Source organism: Cavia porcellus, unplaced genomic scaffold (genome assembly GCF_034190915.1).
Source record: "Cavia porcellus strain 051 isolate PalLab524CR breed Dunkin Hartley unplaced genomic scaffold, mCavPor4.1 scaffold_1, whole genome shotgun sequence".
NCBI lineage: Eukaryota > Metazoa > Chordata > Mammalia > Rodentia > Caviidae > Cavia > Cavia porcellus.
This window is the reverse complement of record NW_026947484.1, coordinates 201,237,450-201,257,231: the sequence shown is the minus strand read 5'-3', so window position 1 is coordinate 201,257,231 and position 19,782 is coordinate 201,237,450. Positions and strand designations below refer to the sequence as shown.

The following is a 19,782-nucleotide window of genomic DNA, read 5'->3' as shown; positions in this document are numbered from 1 at the left end:
AATCTGGCTAAAAGCCCCCAACAATAGCCATGCCACCACCTCAAATCTGACTGCCTTGAAATTTTTTCTACAAGATTAGTTAGTCTGTCACCCTTAAGTGCAGTCTCGGGCAAAGTCTCTGGACATGATTTTGCCAAACCATAACACAATCATTTGGAGTCCAACAATCAATGCAGTCCTACTTTCCAGCAGTAATCTCCCAAGCCTGGTCTTTACCAGCAGGATTTCTATCAGCCTTCTGGTCTTCTGAGCTCTGACCAGAATCTCCCATACAGAACAGCCTAAGGCATTCCAGCACTATTCTTTTAAGCAATATCTCTGAACCTTTCCAAATTCTTCCTAAAACCCACTCCCAAAGGCTCTTGAATCACATGTTCAGGTATAGTCACAGCAATGACCCACTTCTCTGGTACCAAATTCTATCTTGATTAATTTTCTCTCATTGCTGAGACAAAGTACCAGACATGTAAAATTACAGAAGGAAAGGTTTATTTAACTAACAGTTTGTGGAGGTTTTAGGCCATGATAACCTGGCTCCAATGCAAGATGGCATGGCACAGAGCAACACTTCAAGGCAACAGAAGACAGAAAAAGCAGCAAGAGCAAAAGGAGAAAAAGGGAAGAGCAAGCCTCTTTTCCTCCCTTAGTTTGTATGCAGTTTACCTGCCCCAAGGCAAGTGCAGCACTTAAACTGCCAATTCTAGCACTAGACAATGAACTAATCACAAACTCTAGATCCAGCCACCTCCAAAAAGCCCACACTCCATGACCACATGAGACTTTGACGGACTTCCAGACACAAACTGTAATAGAGTTAGAGCCTGGTTGGAGTTAAGTCACTGGGGATGTGACCTAGAAGGTGTATTCTTGTTTCAGGACCCCCTTCTCTCTCTATTTCCTGGCTGCCATGGGATGAGCAGCTGTCCTCACCAGGCCCTTTCATCATGCTGTTTCTGTGTGGGAGTCAGCTAACTTTGGACTGAACTCACTGGAAATAGTCAAATAAACCTCTCCTCCTTTACACTATAGGTATTGTGTATTTTATTCCAGTGATAGAGAAATGACTAATACAATTGGCAACCAGGAAAACACAAATCTTTTAGGGAAGTAGGATTCCACAAGGCTAGGGATGTTGCTCAGTGGTAAAGCACTTGCCTATTATTATGTGTGAAGCCTTGGGTACAGTCTTAGCACTGCAAGAAAAGGAAAAAAAGTGGGAAATCTACAAAGCAAATTACTATTGGCCTTATAATCACCTACATCTTTGGCAAGTTGTTCAAATCTGATCAGCCTCCAGCCCCACTCTAAACCTGAGTCAGAACCTCTAAAGAGAAAGTACAGCCCTCTGGTTGAGTGTTTTTGTTCTTACAGATATCCTCACATGATTCTAATACATGACCATGGATGAAAGGCACAAATCCACAGATTTCCTGATCTCTAGGGATCCCACCCCACGTCATTTCTGGTGTCCATCATGCTCTCATATGATGGCTTCTGCTTTGTGGAAAGTTTTATCTACACAAAACTCACATCAAACCCTATTCATGACCTTCCCACTATGGCGTGATCCAGGCACACCATGGCCAGCAGCCCCAGCAAGAAAAATTCCAGTTTTCTGTCTTCTAACAATAATAAGAATCAAACAGCTGAGGCAGCTCCAGGGTCCTTCTTTTGCCCATAATCTTGACAATAAGGAACAAACTCTTCTATTTTTAGCTGATACATTATAGATACAAGGAGTTTAATTCTGGGGTTCCTCTAGATACCACAAAGCAATCAGTTCTGAATCTTCACTCTGTGAGTCACCTGGAAAATTTTTACAAAACAGGTTGACTGGGTCCCAGATTCCAACCCACAGATTCAGATTCCATGGTCTAGGGTGGGGCTGGGCACTCTATCTTTCAAAGTTTGCCCAAGCAATTCTGAGGAACAACCACAAATGAGAATCATACTTCCAAGCTAAAAGAAGAAAAACACCTCCAACTTATTGTCTTGTCGTAACTTGAAACAAGGATGCCTTCGTGAGGTGCCCCCCATGCTGCAATGCCTGGGGAGGTATCTTGGTCTGGCTCTGTTCATGACTCTGCAGAGAAAGAAGACCCCACCTGCTTCCCTCCCACGGTCAACCTTGGCAAGGACACCAACCTCACTGCTGCCTTTGACATTCAGGATCAGGAACAAAGCCCCAAATACCTAAACTGCTCTCTAAGCAGAGAACATGATGAGAGATCGCTTCAGTGGAGAACTGAGACAACCATCGCACAACTACTCTACCCAAAGGTTCCAAGCACTAGTAAGTTGTTGTTGTTAATTAAAAAGGATAAATTGTGCCACATTAGAACAAAATAGAAAAAGATGAAGTCAGCCAATTCAAAAAAAAAAAAAACAGTACACATAGCTATGCTCCCCCAACCTATATCCCTGGAATAAGCATCTCTTCTGCCTTTTCAACTTCCTTAAAATGGATTTCTTGTTACTTGCTAAGAAAAGAAACCTTGAATAAACTAAAGGCCCACATCAACAGCCAGACATTTCCAGGAATTTCTGTTCCCCCCAAATTTTTGTTTTTAAAGACTTTTTCCAGGTTGGGCATGGTAGCACATGCCTGTAATCCCAGCACTCAGGAGGCTGGGGCAGGAGGCTGAGGCTGTATGAAGGATTGCTCCAAGGTTGAGGCCAGCCTGAACTACAAAGTAAGTTCAAGGCCAGCCTGAAATGCATAGTGAAACTCTGTCTCAAAAACAAAAACAGTCTTTTTCCTTTATTGTTTCTAAAAATTCGTATGTATATAATGTAAATATGTGTACAGTTTGCTGAGGCAACTGATTTTAAAAACAAACAAGAAAATCGCCAGAATCTGAGATCAGCAAAAAGAACGTTCTCTAGAAAATTTGCCCTCGGCTGGGGATTTAGCTCAGTGGCATAAGCGCCTGCCTGGCAAGCACGAGGTCGTGAGTTCAATCCCCAGTACCGGAAAAAAAAAGAGAGAAAAAGAAAATTTGCCCCTACACGTTCCTCTAGACAGTGGACACCCTCATCTGGGGCAGCTTGGGACAAGGAGGAGAGCCTTCGAGCTGACTCTCAGGTGTGCAGCCCCGGGGGAACCACTGCTCTGCTGTTCCAGCTTGGGTCGCATTAAAACACCTAGCTCAAAGAATAGGTGCCAATGTAATGGAACAAATCAATAATGTGCATCTCTAGAGATTTCACCACAGAAACCAAGAAACTGAGTCACTCTAACAAGGCCTGGCTAGACCCTCTCCTCCCGGCCACAGCATTAGTACAAGGCTCAAAAGGACAAAGTACAGACCTCTGGCTGGATGGCTTTAAACACAGGGATGTCCATTAGTGTGATCTGGCTCTGCAACAAAAAGAGATGAAATTAGGAAATCCTGGACATCAGAGAGAGCTGCCATGCTACTTCAGGTCTACACAGAATAATATACATTCATAAAGGTTGTGCTTCCCCCTGTAAAATTTTTTCGAAAAGTAAAAAAGAAAGTATTTCTTGTTAAATTTAAATAATTTTTAACTAATACAGAGAAATATTAAAACATTCACATGTTTATGGAGTACCATGTAATGGCTTCATACATGTAAACACTGTGTAATATTTAAGATATTTTAATGTTGAGAAGACAAGTGTTTAACCTGAAACATACTTATCTTCTCAAACATTTATCATTTCTTTATGGCAAAAACATTCAAAATTCTTCCTTGTTTTTTGATATATATAGTACATAATTGTTGCTATAATCACCTACTGTGCCACAGCACCCCAGAACTTTTTCTCCTGTCTAACTTAAGACGGTACCCAGTAGTCAATCTTCCTCCCCCCCCCCTACACCTGCTGTAGTTCTCCCCCAGCTTCTGGTAACCGTGATCTACTCTCAACTTTTATGAGATTTTTTTATATCCCATGCATGAGTGAGATTAAGTAACATATATCTTTCTACACCTCGCTTATTTCTCTTAGCATAATGACCTTCGTTCCACCTATGTTGTTGCCTATGACAGGACCTCCTCCTTTTTTATGGACAAATCTTACTCCACTGTGTATGTGTCACATCTACTTTACCCATCAATGGTTGAGAGACATTTGATCCTTTCCATTTCTTGGCTATTGTGAATAGTGCTACACTGAATATGAAAGCACAGAGTTCATTTCCTTCATATATATATATACAGTAGCAGGCTTGCTTGATCACACAATAGCTCCATTTGTAATTCCATACTATTCTATATAATAGTTGTGCTAATTTATAGCATGCTATATATTAGATATAGCATCATTTGTTCACATCCTCAGGAGTACTTGTTCTCAAGTTTTTGGTGATAGCCATTCTTCTTGGAGTAAGACAATATCTTCCTGTCATTTTGATTTTTATTTCCCTGAAGATTAGTGGCACTGGACATTTTTTGATGTACCTGTTGGCCATCTGTATGTCTTTTTTTTTTTTTTTTTGTGCCAGGGATCAAACTCATGACCTCATACTTGCCAGGCAGGCACTTGTGCTGCTGAGCTAAATCCCCAGCCCCTTGTATGTCTTCTTTTGGGAAATATGGTCTATTGCCCATTTTATCAATTGAGGAATTTTTTGTTTTTTGTCTGGAGATCCTTAACTCCTTTGTTAGGTGTGCAGCTTGTAAATATTTTCTCTCTCTGTAGGTTGTTTCTTGACTCAGATGATTGTTTTATTTGCTATGCAGAATCTTTTAGTTGATGTAATCCCCTTTGTCTATTTTGGTTTTCAGGGTCCTGTCCAAAAAAATCCTTACTACCATTCCAATGTCCTGAAAACACATTTCCCCTGTGTTTTCTTCTAGTGGTTTCATACTTTCAGGTCTTACATTTGTCTTTAATCTATTCTGTTGGGTTTTGTAACTCGTGAGAGATAGGGGTGAATTTCTGATACTTTCCCACCCTACTTTCTCTTCATAAATCTTGATCCACACCCTTCTTTCTTGAATGTCAGACACAGTTTCAACTTAAGAATTGATAATAGTTATTTGGAGGGTGGGACTGGGAGTAAGGGGAACATTTTTAGTTGGAAATTTTTGTATTATTTGGTTGTTTCAAGCATGAATTACTTATGTAGTTTTAAAAAGTTGTAGATACAATATTAAAAATTAGAATGCTAACCAGAAACACTATCTATTACTCTAAACTTAAGATTATTTTAAAATTGTGGCTTATGGAAATTATATTTTTCTTTTGAAGTCCATGCCTCTCCTAAATTATACAGTAGAGTGCTATTCAAGATGCATCCAGAGACCAATCTGGGGCCACAAACTGTTTATTCTGACAGCCCACAATGAGATCAGTACAGAAGCTGAGAGCAAGCACTGGGAAACCTTTATACCAATTTGCTATGGCCACAACATTTCTATTATATTTGTTTTAAGCATCAGTCCTCAACAGATTGGAAATGAAAGAACTCGTCCTTTCCCACAGCCAACTTAAAAGGCACTAATGTCAATAACACAGAAAACACATATCAGGTTAAAAGGCTGTGCCCAGAATTAGAAGCTCCTCTAGGACCATAAGAGAAGGTTATCACTGCTGACAGTGCTGCTGCTAACGCACAGACTGATCTGACTTCACATGACCCACCTACTTCCACACGTTGCATGGGAGACTAGATGTCGGTTATAGATGCCTCTGTGACAGGTGAGGAAAATGAGGTCTAAGGGCTTTGGGATGCCTGTTAATCTAATAAGACTGTGGCCACTGAACACAAGGCCACCTAGGGTAATCTGACACCATGAAACACACTGAGGCTCTGTAACCTTAAAATTAATAAGTTTGACCTTAGACAAGTGTAGAATAATAAATAGAATCTCTGGTTATCACTCAATAGCAACATTCTCTGACATGTGCCTTCTCCTGATGTCAACAGACACATCTAGAAAATGGTGACAGGAAAATAAATATACTATATATATCAAACAGAATGTGAGTTATGGCTCCTGACCAGTACAGACACTAGGAAATAAGGGATCATTGATCTGGTTGACCATTCAGGCACTGGGTGGCTCTAGAGTAAGTTGAAAGGAGGCTGTTACATTGAGTCTGTAGAAAGCCTCATGTCAAAAATACACTGGAGGAAAAAAATTGGAGAAAAATGCCAATACATGTAGTATGTCACTTGCCATCACAAACCATAGCTTAAGTGCACAGTTGTGGTCAGCTCTTAGCACAGTTCAAAGATGGTCCAAGGTCACTGAGATGCTGAGAATCACAGAATATAGACCAAGGAAAACTACTCCAGAGCTGAAGGTGGGGGACAGATGGCTTGAGGAGAGGGCTTCTTTGCCCCATTCCAAGGGCCACTGCTCCTCATGGGCATAGGGGTAAAATGCTGTCACTAACAGAAGCTTAAGAGACAGAAAGAAGATGCCACTAGGAATGAGAAAGTCCTTGAGGGAACCTGAGCCCTTCTACCCGCAGGTCCCCTCAATGTAAGGGAGTATCTGACATTACCACACCCTAGGTATGGCCCACATGCTCTTGGCCTCAAGTGACCAATAAGTTGAAGGCCTAGTGGTTCGTGTCTGGCCCAGGCTGCAGGTCCAGAGCTACATCCTGGGCAGTGCAAACAGACTAGCATTTCTCCTGCCAGACCCAGGGAGACTGTTAGCCAAGTGCTCCTTGGATTTGGATTAATCGTGCCATACTGGGGAACAGAAAGACCTTGTGAAAACAGGAGATCTGAGCTGAAAGCTCTGAGGGCCTTGGAAATCTCTCCTGAAGTTCAAGCTAGTTCCCTACCCGGGAGATCCGGCAGGATGTTTGCAATGTCATTTAGGAAAAGAACCAAAGGTCTGCTAATATGAAAATGAGAAAACTTCCTTTCCACCCTGCCATCAGTTCTAGAGTTTGCTACTGAATTTCCAAATGATTATTAAAATGATGACTTTACATTTCATGCTTTTTTGGATAGACCAAGTTTCAAATATCCAGATCATTGCTCAGATAGTAAATCGGAAAATGCATGCATTCTATTCAAAACATACAATGACAGAAGTCACCAGAATGCAAACAGACTGGCAGACACAAGGTGAGGGTTTTCGTGAGACTCTGCTCTTTTTATCCTCTCCACTCTGACCAACAAAGGGTACAATGTCCAGGGAGAAATTATAAAATACTGAGCTAAAAAAAATCACCAGATTATGAGCTTCGTGCCATTTTACTACAAAACATAACTTAATGTGAAAAAGTTGCTGACAGAAATCCTTCCCCAGAGGCACGAGCACTCTCCAAGGGGGTGGTGAGGATGGCAGTGTGAACCAGAGGGACAGGGCCAGCTGTTGGACCACTGAGACCCTGCACCCCACACACACACTCAGGAGAGGCATTGGCTTCCTTCCAGGAGACAAGGGCATCCCCAGGGTGGTTGTTACCGCCTCCACAGAAACTTGAGACACAGAGGCTCCCACACTAGTTTCCAAACAGTGAGTCTGCCCAGCAGTGGGGCTGAAGGAGAGCTCATTAATAAATCCTTTAATGGCTTATCTTTATTTGGGAAAATTAACGCAGGATGTCCAGGCAAGCTGCTCACCTGAACATACCTCCTATAACCCTACTCTCTTCTTGACCAGGAACCCTAAAAGCCCAGGCTTGCAAGGGAAATGGCCAGTCTTCACATATTACAAAATATTGTATTTCTGTGGAGATGAACACTACAGACTGGAGATATCTACAAGAGCACTTCACAACATGGCCCCTAAGGAAGAAAGTGGTATTATAGGAATAAATGAAAGCTGGTTAGCCAAAACAAAAATTGTTTTATATAAATATGTATATATATATGTACATATTGTCCCTCAGGTTCGCACCCCCATCCCCACCACCCCCTTGGAGAGTGCTCATGCCTCTGGGGAAAGATTTCTGTCAGCAACTTTTTCACATTAAGTTTGGTTTTACAGTAAAATGGCACTGTAAAATTGTTTTATAGATAGATAGATAGATAGATAGATAGATAGATAGATAGATATGCGCACACTGAATGTAGTATTTCTCCCTTCTAACAGCAGGGGACTAAATTATCTCTTCCTAACCATGGTAATAGTGTAAGGTCTTCCAAAATGCCAAATAAACAAATTTTAAAAAATGTTCTCTTGTCAGTGTGAAAACTGTTCTCATGTGTACTTCATACTAAAAGATACTTTAAAATTTACATTTAGATCACTACCAATTCAGGACCAGGATTGCTCAAAGAGAAAAAAGTATTCAGCTCTGACAATGCATTTCTCAGATTATACATATACTCCAAAGCTTCAGGAAGGACACATCTGGCAAGTCCAGAATCACAGCAGAACTCAAACACAGGTTACACAGGAAGACACCACAGGTCAACCAGCAGTGCATCACAGGGATGGCCTATGAATGGCTCTGTTCTTTTGGAAAGTTATCTAGCAGTAACTAGGTTTTTAAATTTTTATTGTTAAAAAATATCAAACCTACAAGACAGTTGCAAAAATAGTAAGATGCACTCTCATAACCCTTTATCTCACTTCACTAAATAACATTTCTCCCATTTATTTCTACATAATTATATACACATATACATTTTTCTGAAACATTTGAGAATAAAATACAGATATTTATAATTCTTTGTCCCTATTTCAATGTGAATTTCCTACGAATAATATCATTCTTTCTCTTTTTTAAACTTACAGCAAAATCATTACATTCAGGAATTTATAATTGACACAATCGTATTTTCTAATATACAGTTCAAAATCAAAATTGCTAATTATCCAGTCTTTGTTTTTACAGTAATTTTTCCTCAGCTCTGCATTGCATTTAGACATTATCTTATGCAGAGTGAAATGGCATATTATCTACACAACAATTTTTAAAATATATATTAGGAGATTTTATATACAAAATTAGATGAGACGATATAGATATAGGTAAATATATAGATGCTTACTGTACTATTAGTTGTACCAAAAATCTGGAAAAGACCATTAAAAGGAATTTGCTGAAAAAATTATAGCATATTACATACTGAAATATTATGCAACTATTAAAAAAATCATTAACAAAATCTGCACATATTGACCTGGAAGGATGTCCACAATCTATTAGTGACAAAGACAAGTTTAGTCTCACTTTCCGCTCTGCTTTCAACACGAGAAGAGAAGGACTAAAGTAAGCTGTAGAGTACCCCTAGCAAAAAAAAAAAAAAAAAAATGAGGTGGACCAGGGATTTAGTTCAGTGGCACAGCGCCCACCTGGCAAGTGCAAGGTCGTGAGTTCAATCCCGGTAAAAAAAAAAAAAAAAAAAAAAAAAAAAATGAGGACCATGAAGTGATTTTAACTGTCTTACAAAGTTATGTATATTTACAGAACACCACATTGACTAATGCATGGTTTCATGAATCCATCCTTGGTATTTCCAGCAAATTAGCAGCTGAACCCAGAGGCTCTATTGGGCATGGGTCCCACCCCTCTGTACCCTGGAGGCGCCAGTGCCTTATTTTGTCAGCAGGCAGAGCCTACCTCTCCTTTTGGTGGCTGCTGACTCTTACTATTTGATCTATTCATTGGCTGGGGTTAGGAAACAATGACATTCCAATTCTATCACTTATTTTCCATTTATTAATTAAACTAATTTAATAAAGAGACACCATCCCTCATCTACTACTTGGTTATTCGGCATAGTTCAAAAGTGAAAGGGATTGCAGACCACTGGGAGAAGAAACAAGAAGCCAGTCCCTTCCCATGAGCCTGCTGGAGTGTAGACTGGAAGACAACAGATGAGCCCACCCCCCAATGCCCACCACCTTCCCCACCTCATAAGCAACCAGCTGATCCAGAGAAACACAGGCTGAGATAATAGCTACTGAAGTGAAAAACAAAACAAAGCAGCTTAATGCTGGCAGTGTTTAGTGTCTGACTGACTTTACAGGCCTAAAGCCGGCAGTCTGAGCATCTATTTAGAAGATATCAATATGCAATATAGCAACTATGGGAGATTTCCTTCTGAAGGTGGCAGCCATTGTTAATTCCCTATTATCTTGTTTTTAACATCCATCCTATATCATTTCATTGCTTTGTTTTATTTTGTTTGATTTTACTATATCTGATGGTATAGGCAGTTATTTCAAAGATAACAAAATATACTATGGTAACCATTATTGATTTCTTTTATTTTGTTTTTAAGTCCTGTATTACTTTCACTGTTTTGACTGGTTTTATTCTATTCTGTTTTGTTTGATTTTATTATGCCTGATGGTATGCACAGCTACTCTGAAGATAACAAGAGGCGTGATGGTAGCCATTGTTGATTTTCTACTATCTCATTTTTAGTACCACTTGTATCACTTCCACTATTTTGTTTTGATTTGCTTTATTCTGTTTTATTTTGTTTGGTTTGATTCTCTTTTTTTAAAAAGTGAAAGGAAGAACTCATGTTTGATTATTTCCTCACAGTTGTCAGTTTTTAAGATAATAAACTGGTCTATCCTCATCCGGCAGTGGCCCACTGTTTGATGGCTTTGAGTCACCTAAAATTATTATCCTTTTGAAGGTGAAGCAAGAGCGTCTTCTTGATGGCTCCTGAATCCTTCTGTCATAAGCCTCACTGTCCCTTATGGCTGCCTTCCTGGAACTGGAGTATATGCCAGACTCATTCTGAACATCTCCAGTCCCACACTGGAAGCTGACCAGTTCTCCAGGAATCCCTGGGTTCTTCTACAGAAAATGATATCTCAAGGCTACAATCTGGAATTCATATTTAATATTTATAATTGAAGTTCAACTTAACTACTCATATATATATACCATCTCTTTTCTTCTATATCAAAAATTTTGCTCTTATATATGAGGAATATGCTAGGTTATAGTACACCAAAAATATTCATTTACTTTATCCTACATTATATACACAACAGCCTCAGAATCACAATACTAATACCATCACTAATATAATACTGCAAGTAACTTTGATATTTTTGCATATGTTCTCTCAGTTCTCCCCCCATTTTTAGTTTATACTTTGAGCCACATTCTTGTTTACTATCTAGGCATAGCCATTACAAACTATAACCTCCATGTTTTATTCCTCACTTAGTTTTACAAGTAAATGTGTGTTCACTGCTCTCCACAAGTCTCACATGTATATGCTGTCTTTCTTGTTGTTTAAGTTTGTCTGGTAGATTCCTTGGGAAGGCTCAGAGGATGACATTCTCTGAGGCTGTGCAGGCTCCTAACACAACTGTCTATGTCCTTGACACTGTCAGGTCAGTTTTGCTAGATATAAAATTTGGGTTACATTTTTTTTCTTTCCTTAACCTACTTATGTTATCCCATTTTCCTTTGACAAAAAGAAAGAAAGAACTCCCTAAAAACTTAAATAACCTCAGCTATCTGATTCTTGACAAATGGACCAAAAACATGTCAGAGAAGTCTTTTTAACAAATAGCGCTGAGAAACTGGACATCCGTACACAAAAGACTGAAAATAGATCCCTATCTCTTACCTGGTATAAAAATCAATTCAAAATAGATCAAAAATGTAGATATAAGGCTTGAAACTTCTAGAAGAAAACACAGGGGAAACACTTAAGTCATAGGTACACTTCCTGAGTAGGTCTCTAATAGCATAGGAAATAATAGTAAAAATAGTAAGACTACATCAAATTAAAAAGTTTCTATATGGCAAGAGTGAAGAGACAGCCCATAGAATTGGAGAAAAATCTTTGCCAGCTACTCTTCCAGTAGAGATTTAATATCAAAAATATTTTTTAAAACCCTAAAAAATACTTAACACTAAAACTTCAATTAACCCAATCAATAAATGGGCAAATGAACTGAATAGATACTTCTCAAAAGAAGTAGTATAAATGGCTAATAAGTATCTGAAAAAATGTTCAACATCTTTAGTCCTTAGGAAAATGCAAGTCAAAACTACACTGAGATTATATCTGATCCCAGAAAGAATGATTATCATCAGAATACAAAATGATAATAAATGCGGGAGAAAAATGAATACTTCTACACTGTTGGTGCAAATGTAAATTAGTAGATGTACTATAGAAGTCAATATGCAAGTTCCTCAAAAAACTAAGAATTACCATACGACTCAGCCATACGACCCCTCCATATATAACTGAAGCAATTAAAATCAGCATACACACCCATGTTTATTGAGGTACAATTAACAACAGCCAAGATATGGAACCAGCCTAGATGCCCATCAACAGATGAATGAATAAAGAAAATATGGTATAAATACACAATGGAGAAGAATGAAATTATATCCTTTGTAGGAAAATGGATGGAACTTAAGATCATCACGTTAAGCAAAATAAACCAGACTCAGGTAAAACATGTTTCCCTAATATGTGAAATCTAAAAAAGACATGAAAGTAAAAAAGAGACTATAATTAGAAAAGAGAATAATGGATGAGGGTTGGAAAACAATAGGGAGAGTGGATATAATCAAAATATATACGTGTAGGAAAATACCATCTTAAAATCCACTATTTTATAAAATGAATAGGTACTAATAAAAATATATTTTAGGATGTTTATTTCAAAAAGTTTGGTGCTAGACTAATTTCCTTTCCCTTTTAAGTTATTTGCTGTTTTTTTCCATGATACACAAAGGATTTCTTTTTCCTTTGAAATCTAGTAGTTTACCAAGAATATGTCCGCAGTACTAGACACTGGGGGTTAATGGTCTCATCTTCATAGTGAGCTCTTTCAGTGTTTACTGTTGGGTCTTTTATTCCATGAACATTATCTTAAATTACATACTTAGGTGTGGGTTCAGCTCCCTTGCCTTTTACTTCCTCCTTTCACGGATCCCTAGTATCTGTATGTTGGATCTTCTTTGCCTAATGTGTCACTTTCTCTCAGTCTTTTGATCTCTTTCCTCATTTATTTTGATATTAAAAAGTTCGCTTTCTTAAGTCATTTTCTGCTATATTTATTTGTTCTTGTGTTTCTTATATTTCAACTTCATTTCTAAAATTTTTTTCTTATTCTCAATTCTTTCCTAAGCTTGGCCACCTCACTTCTGAGATTTTTCTATTTCCAACTTAAGCTGTTCATTCTTTACATCTCTCAGGTCATTTAAAAATAGTTACAGATTTTATTTGCTTACTGGCACTCTTCAACTATCCGAAGAGAAGAGGGGTTATCTTCTCTTTTTTCTTGTAACTTTGAAAGATATTAGACAGCAATAATCTGATCATTTTTACATAAAGTCAGTGTTTACTTAAAGTAACTTCATGTCTTTTTTAACATGGCTACTAGAAAATTTGAAACTGCATATGTAGTTTGGATTAAATTCCCATTGGGAAGGGCTGGTCTAGGGTGTCAGTCCCAAGTTCAAATCCCAGCTATGTCACTTGCTATCTGTGAGGAGGTGACTTACTTCTCTAGGTGCTGATTTGTTTATCAGTATATCGTAAGTAATAATTATACCTGACTTGTAAGGCTATTGTAAAAAAGAACTTAACTAAGGCATGTAAAATATTTAGCTCAAGACCTAGACGTAATATGTATCTAAACAGGAGCATAATATGACCTCCCAGCACTGGGTGGGTAATTAAGAGGTGATAGTTTCAGAACTGCCTCTACCAACATTCAACTAAGAGGGGCTGGGGATTTAGCCTGCCTTGCAAGTGTGCTGTCATGAGTTCGATCCCTGGTACCAATAAAAACGAAAAGACAAAAAAACCAAAAAACAACATTCAACTAAGAAAAGAATCTTCTTGAGTCCTTGGTTTCTCCATCAGAAAATCAAGCATTAACATCATACCTTGTTTGGCTGTTATGTAAGTACTGAATTTGTTCAATTACACATATTTACTAAGTACCTACTATTAACCAGGTATATTTTGGGTCTTGGGGGGAAAAGCAATGAACAATTCAGTTCTTGTCCTTAGGAATTTTTTTCCACTAGAGGAGATATGCAATTTTAAAATTAGTGTTGTGATGTAACTTTAAGTAGTAATAAGAGATGAAAAGAAAGAACAGGATAAGGGAAGAAACAGTGCTAGAGAAATTCCACAAGTGCAGGGCAAGCCCTCCCAGACAGAGACCAAGACAGAGCAAGGCAGCCAGGGGAAGGGCAGCAGGGCAGGTGTGGCCAGACCCCAGAAGTACTGGGGCCTCAGGAAGGAGCGATGTAGGTCTCATTCTAGGAGGGAGGAATCACTGGCCGGTTTTAAGCATGTTTTAAAGGGACCCCTCAGACACAGCTGTTCTATAATTTTCTGGAGAGCTATAAAAGGAACATCTGCCTCTGAATTGAGAAGGCACTAGGAGTCAGATGAAGACGAGTATGGCTTAGGGAGCAAATGGACTTTTGGGGATTATTTCAGGGCAGGAGGGACCTGTAGGTTGCAGCTTCACTAAAGTCATCAACAATTCTTTGCCAAGCTACAGTGCATATATAGCTCAAAGGTAAATAGCAAAAAGCAGAGGCAAACGCTGAGAGTCCTGGGAAAAGCTGTGTGTACTCCAGCCCTTCCCACCCCTGGCAGGTGCTCTACTACTCTCACCCAGCACTGCTGGCCCCAGTACTAGGCAATCCTGTGATACTGCAGTCTGGCGCACAGCCTCAGCACCTGGGAGGGCCCGCTGAACCAGCCCACTACAAAATGGAATTAGTTTGGTGAGGGTTTGGAGGGCTGATCTTCATTATTTTGGGCCTGGCACAGAGTGAACACAGGAGCCAGGGATGACTGAGTGATAGGAAGGCCCAGGGCAGGGCATGAAATCTCTACACAAAGAGGAACAGGAGAAAGTGGCTCTAAAGTACCTCCATGGTTCTGGAGAGAAACACAGCCCTTGGACAGTGCTTGCAATTAGACTTGAAGTCACCCCAGAGCCAATGCACTCCACTTCTATAAGGTCCACAAGGAGGAAATGGTCATAACAAAATGAGGAGCCAGCTCTGCTTTACTTGAGCAGTCTGCTGGTCAGCCCAGCAGCAACACCAGCTGGAGAAAAAAAACAACTTCTTAGATCTCCAATTTTTAAAAAAACTGCTCATATAATATTATCTATTATTATAGAAAATGGCAATTATAAAACTATAGAAAGTAAAAATAAAAAGAATAAAAATTAAATTAAAATACCTGGAATCTACAACCAAAAACTACAGTAAGTAATATGCCTCGTTCATAGATTCAAACATATATGAATACATAAACATCCACTCTAGGCCTTGTCTAAATACTTCATGTGTGCGTGCTGCATGCACTGTTTAAAAATGGCGTTGTTCTCCCTAACTGTGTTGTGACCTGGTCCTGTCACCAGCTCATCATGAATACTGTGGTGCCTGCCAGGCAATGTCGAGACCGAGAGCGCCCTTCTGTGGCATTTCACAGGGGACGTGCCATCCTCTACCGGCACTTGCCTCTTGTTGAGCACAGAGACTGCTCACAACCTGGGAAGAAAGCACAAAGCACCCTGTGCTCATGTCAGCACCCCTGTCAGTTCTGTGTCACTTACGGCGAACTCCTCGGGAGTCACTTTCAAGACATCGAAGACAACGGCATCATAGCTCTTGCTGGCATAGTCACAGCTCTGGCCCTCCAGAGAGTCGGAGCTGCTGCTGCCCTGTGGAGAATGCAGAGAGATGGTACCACCTGAGTGGTCTGGCCTGGATCACTGCCCCCCACCTCCTCAAAATAGAGGGTACTAGAGTCACAGAATGCTAGAGTCACACAGTGCTTCCAGGCACTATGTGAAGCACTTCAGATGCATGCTCTAATTTAACTCTCATGTTTATCCTATGTGAATATACTGTTATTATACCCATTTCACAGATAAGGAAGTAGAAGCAACATTACTTGTCTAAGGGAGCTGCAAAACTGAAAGCCAGAATGTGAATGTGGTTTTCTGCCCGGCTCCCCCAGAAATACCTTTGGCCACTACCACTGTTTCTGACCAGCAGTGCTGTAGTAGGTAAAAAGTTATAGCACAGGGCTGGGGTGGAACTCAGTAGGAGAGCACTTGCCTGCATGCATGAGACCCTGGGTTCTATCCACAGAATAATAACAGAATGTCCCAGCACAATCCTCCCTTACAGACAACAGGCCCCAGCTCCCAGCGGCCTGTGGAAATCTTCTGCTCCCCTGTGTCTTTCGGACATGACCTTGGTTCACCTGGTTTGTTTGGGTTTTTTTTCTTAAACTTCTTATGGAAATTGTTGCCCAAAATATTAAAGGGGCCCTCCAGAGGACCTCCTTGGAGGTTTACTTCACATGTGGTACACTGGAAATTCAGAGCCTGCTGCTTGATGAGCTGAGAGGTAACCACTGGGCTTTGGAGACTGTCATGAAAGTTACACTTAGAAGAGGCCCTTGCGAGAAGGACACACTGAATCCTGCGTGCAAAGGAAGGCACTCCCATAACAATGGAAGTTAAAACTCCCCAAGCGCAGCTGGTTTCATGAAATCCCACACTGTATGGATCTCAGAATGCTGTATATGCCTTCTCTGTAATTTTATTTAATTTCATCAAACTCCACTTTTGGGAATCCACCAGGCTTACCACCCAAACTCGTGCCCTGTTCATCATAAGTGATTTTATTCGTCTCAACTCATCAAGAAGGGTTTTGTGGTTTCCATTAAACCTCAACATCTTGGAGTAGGATTTACAGAATATGCTTTTATTAATTCCCTCTTATTTCACTCTTTCCAAAATTGCTATATCTGGAAAAATGCTGCAATCTTACTGGAAACAGGAGTGTTTTAGGCCAGTGAGGGAATCTAGTCAGCAACTAAAACTGTGAGGTTAAGGAAAGGAATAGGAACATAACTTGCTAGCTTCAGTAGGCCTGTGTCATGGAAAGGTTTTTACAAAGGAATCTGCTATACTGAAAACCCTGAGGTGGTCTTAAGAAGCAGTAGACCACTGTGGTTAAGAGCTTTGAAGACAGACCTGAATGAAAAGATAGCTTCCCACTGCCTGCTACCTGAACTTGGACAAGGGTCTTTATTTTGCTGAGTCTCACTCATCATCTGTAATAAAGCAACTCCCACATCCCAGCACTGTGGCTCAAGTGACTGAACAAAGCTGAGAATCCAGCGGCAGAATCCCCTCTCAAGGAGATGCTGGCTCAAGGCCTGGCTATCCTAAAACTGTCGCAGCTGGTGCAGGCCTGTAATCCTAGTGTTCTGGGAGCCTGCGGCAGGAGGACTACATGTTTGAGCAACTCCTCAGCAACTTGGTGATTTAGCAAAACCCTGTCTCAAAGGGAAACGTTTTTTTTTACAGGAGGCGAGGAATGTAGTTTAGTGCAAAGGTCCTGAGTTTAATTCCCTGTACTGAAAAAAACAAAAGTGCCACAGGTGAGAAATTCCCCCCTGAGGAAAATCTGGATCTGAAAAGTAATAAAGACAGTTCCTGATGCTTCCAGAATCAGCACTTGATTCTATTTTCCAGTCTTAAGTGCTGACCTTGCAAAGGCAAAGATTTATAAATATTTCGGCTTCTTCCACCCACCTTCCTGGAAGCAGCTCAACCAGGCTGACAGAGGTGACTCTGGGACAGCAGGGGAGTCTTGAGTTGAATCCATCTGCCTGCCCAGCTGTGGGATCAAAGCAGTATGTTTACCTCTGCACACCTCAGGTTCCTCATCCATAAAGCTCAGCCGCACAGCTGATAGGGTTGTGGTGAGGGTGAAATAAGAGGAACACGCAAAGTGCCTGGAGTAGAGCAGGCACTAACCCAGGGGCATGCCTGGGTGTGCGTGTGTCATTCAGCCACCAAGAGTTAGCGAGCACTTCAATTATCCACCAATTTTTATTCATTCAACAAATATTATGGAGTATTTACTTACCCTTGTACTGACACACATGCATGTGCATAAAGTGGGCCTCAGTACCACAGGGGTTGTTCCAGGACCCCTCAAAAATACCAAATCTGAAGATGCTCAAGGGTGTTGTGTAAAATGGCCTAGTATTTGCACATAACCTGTGCATATCCTCCCATATACTTTTGAGTCATCTCTTATAACAAAATATAAATATAACTGTTCTATGAATGATTGTCATACTATATTATAAATGTTCCATAAATGGTTGTGATATTATATTATTTAGGAATAATAAAAAAGTCTGTTCAGTACACACGAAATTTTTTTCAGCACTGTTGATTCGTGGTTTATGATCCTTGAACATGGAGGGATGACTAGATTTAGTGCAGTGTGTACACACAGCCATCACACACATACTCCCATTCCTATAAACACACATACATACCCTCGCAAAGGAGTTTCATTCTGGAAGGAGTGTAACTTACAGGTGGAATGGAAACCTGATTCTAGTCAGCAGAATCCACTGCTGGGATTTAGGGTTTCTTTTTTTTTTTTTTTTTTTTAACTTTCCTGTTATACCCTATTGTACCCAAATGTACACTTATTCGAGGGGACTGTTTCAGTCAAAAATTGCCCTAAATCTTTTAATTGATGATGATGATGGTCATGCAGTAACTTTATTTATGAACTATACTGGCCCCATACATTTAAAAAGCACCTACAAATTTGATTTCAACATTAAGAGGGTCAATATGAGAAGTTTTTGGAGAGATATGTAAGAAACAAACTGGCTCCTATGACTTTCTGCCTGATTATCCCGCTTGATGCGAGCCCAGGACCCAACCCTGCCAGGCCAGTGTGTAGCCACAGAGGCACCCCGCCTCAGATGACACCCCTGCTTCTGCATGTCAGTTCTGTTATGAAGCTTGGAGAGCAAACTCTCAAGCTTCAAAAGGGATCCCTGGACCAAGTCCCCCTCAGATCACCACTGCTTATAGTCACTTCCTCTGGAAAAAGGTAAACAAGAGCCCAGCTGGAATGACTTCTGTCTGACTTCATTCTGGAATGTGCAACTGATTCATAATAAGTGTAGCTTTTCCTGGGAAAGGTCTGATCCCTTCTTGCCACCAAAATGGAATGTGGCACTTGTTACAGCTGGCCTGAGCAGGTATTTGCTTTCTTTGAAGAGAACAACTTCAGAAAACACACTGATCCTTAAGGCCTCCCAACTCTCACGCCTAGCGTGGCCAGGGACCTTGGAGTGTTAAGAACGGTAACATTCAGTGCAGGCCTGTTGCCTTGCTGCCATGGCTCTGCTGGAGCCTGGGTCAGCTGAAAACCCCACCCAATCCTGACTGCAGCCTCCATACCTGTGGAGTGGCAGAGGTGACCAACACGCTAGCCATCAGACCATTCCTCTTGTACATAGTCTCCAGGCCGCAGGGAGCTTCAGGGCAGCCTCTGCTGGTGACATAACCTGCCTAGAGAAGTCCTGCAAGAAAAAGGAGCTCATCAAAACCAAGTCTCAGCCCCAATGACTCCCACCCTGGAGGGAGAGTTATGCCACATTCAGCAGATTCCGAAGATGATAGTCTTTATGGTAAACTTGGCCCACTGACAAAGTTCACTAGTTCACTGGACTTGTGCAGAATTTAGTATTTTTAAAATTAATTACCAATGTCTAAAAAGTAGGTTTCACATAGAATTCTAGATCTCTGACTTTTCTAGGCATACTGGACCCATAACCCTGTATGGTGTCATCAGCTGGGCAGAGCAGGTTGCCCCATGCATTGGAGCTTTCAGCTCCCACCTGGCCTGTTATCCCTGGCCTTTGCAAGCACCAGAGCCTGAGCCCTTTTAGACAGAAATGCCATGGAGAAGACAAACTGGTACCACAGTGCTATGCAGTAATAACCTGACAACAGTAACCCCGCACAGCACTCACTGCCTGCCGCACACTTGATGTCTGTGGACTCACATAACCCTGCCCA

The 19,782-nt window shown here is 40.6% G+C and overlaps 1 protein-coding gene across 18 annotated transcripts in view; it reads right to left on the bottom strand.

Moving 5' to 3' along the window:
• Ralgps1 (Ral GEF with PH domain and SH3 binding motif 1) overlaps positions 1-19,782 on the bottom strand; it is a 266,014-nt gene that overhangs the window by 207,272 nt on the left and 38,960 nt on the right. For 14 of the 18 annotated variants that reach the window (XM_063227834.1, XM_063227863.1, XM_063227922.1 and 11 more), the window contains 3 exons: positions 19,162-19,283; positions 15,481-15,588; positions 3,311-3,361 (listed from right to left, as the gene is read on the bottom strand). In XM_063227834.1, the coding sequence (XP_063083904.1) occupies positions 3,311-3,361; positions 15,481-15,588; positions 19,162-19,218 (216 nt within the window). In that variant the 5' untranslated portion in view covers positions 19,219-19,283. Of the gene's footprint in view, positions 1-3,310; positions 3,362-15,480; positions 15,589-17,478; positions 17,564-19,161; positions 19,284-19,782 lie in introns of those variants that run through there. The other 4 variants (XM_063227866.1, XM_023565464.2, XM_063227917.1 and 1 more) reach the window with 3 other exon arrangements.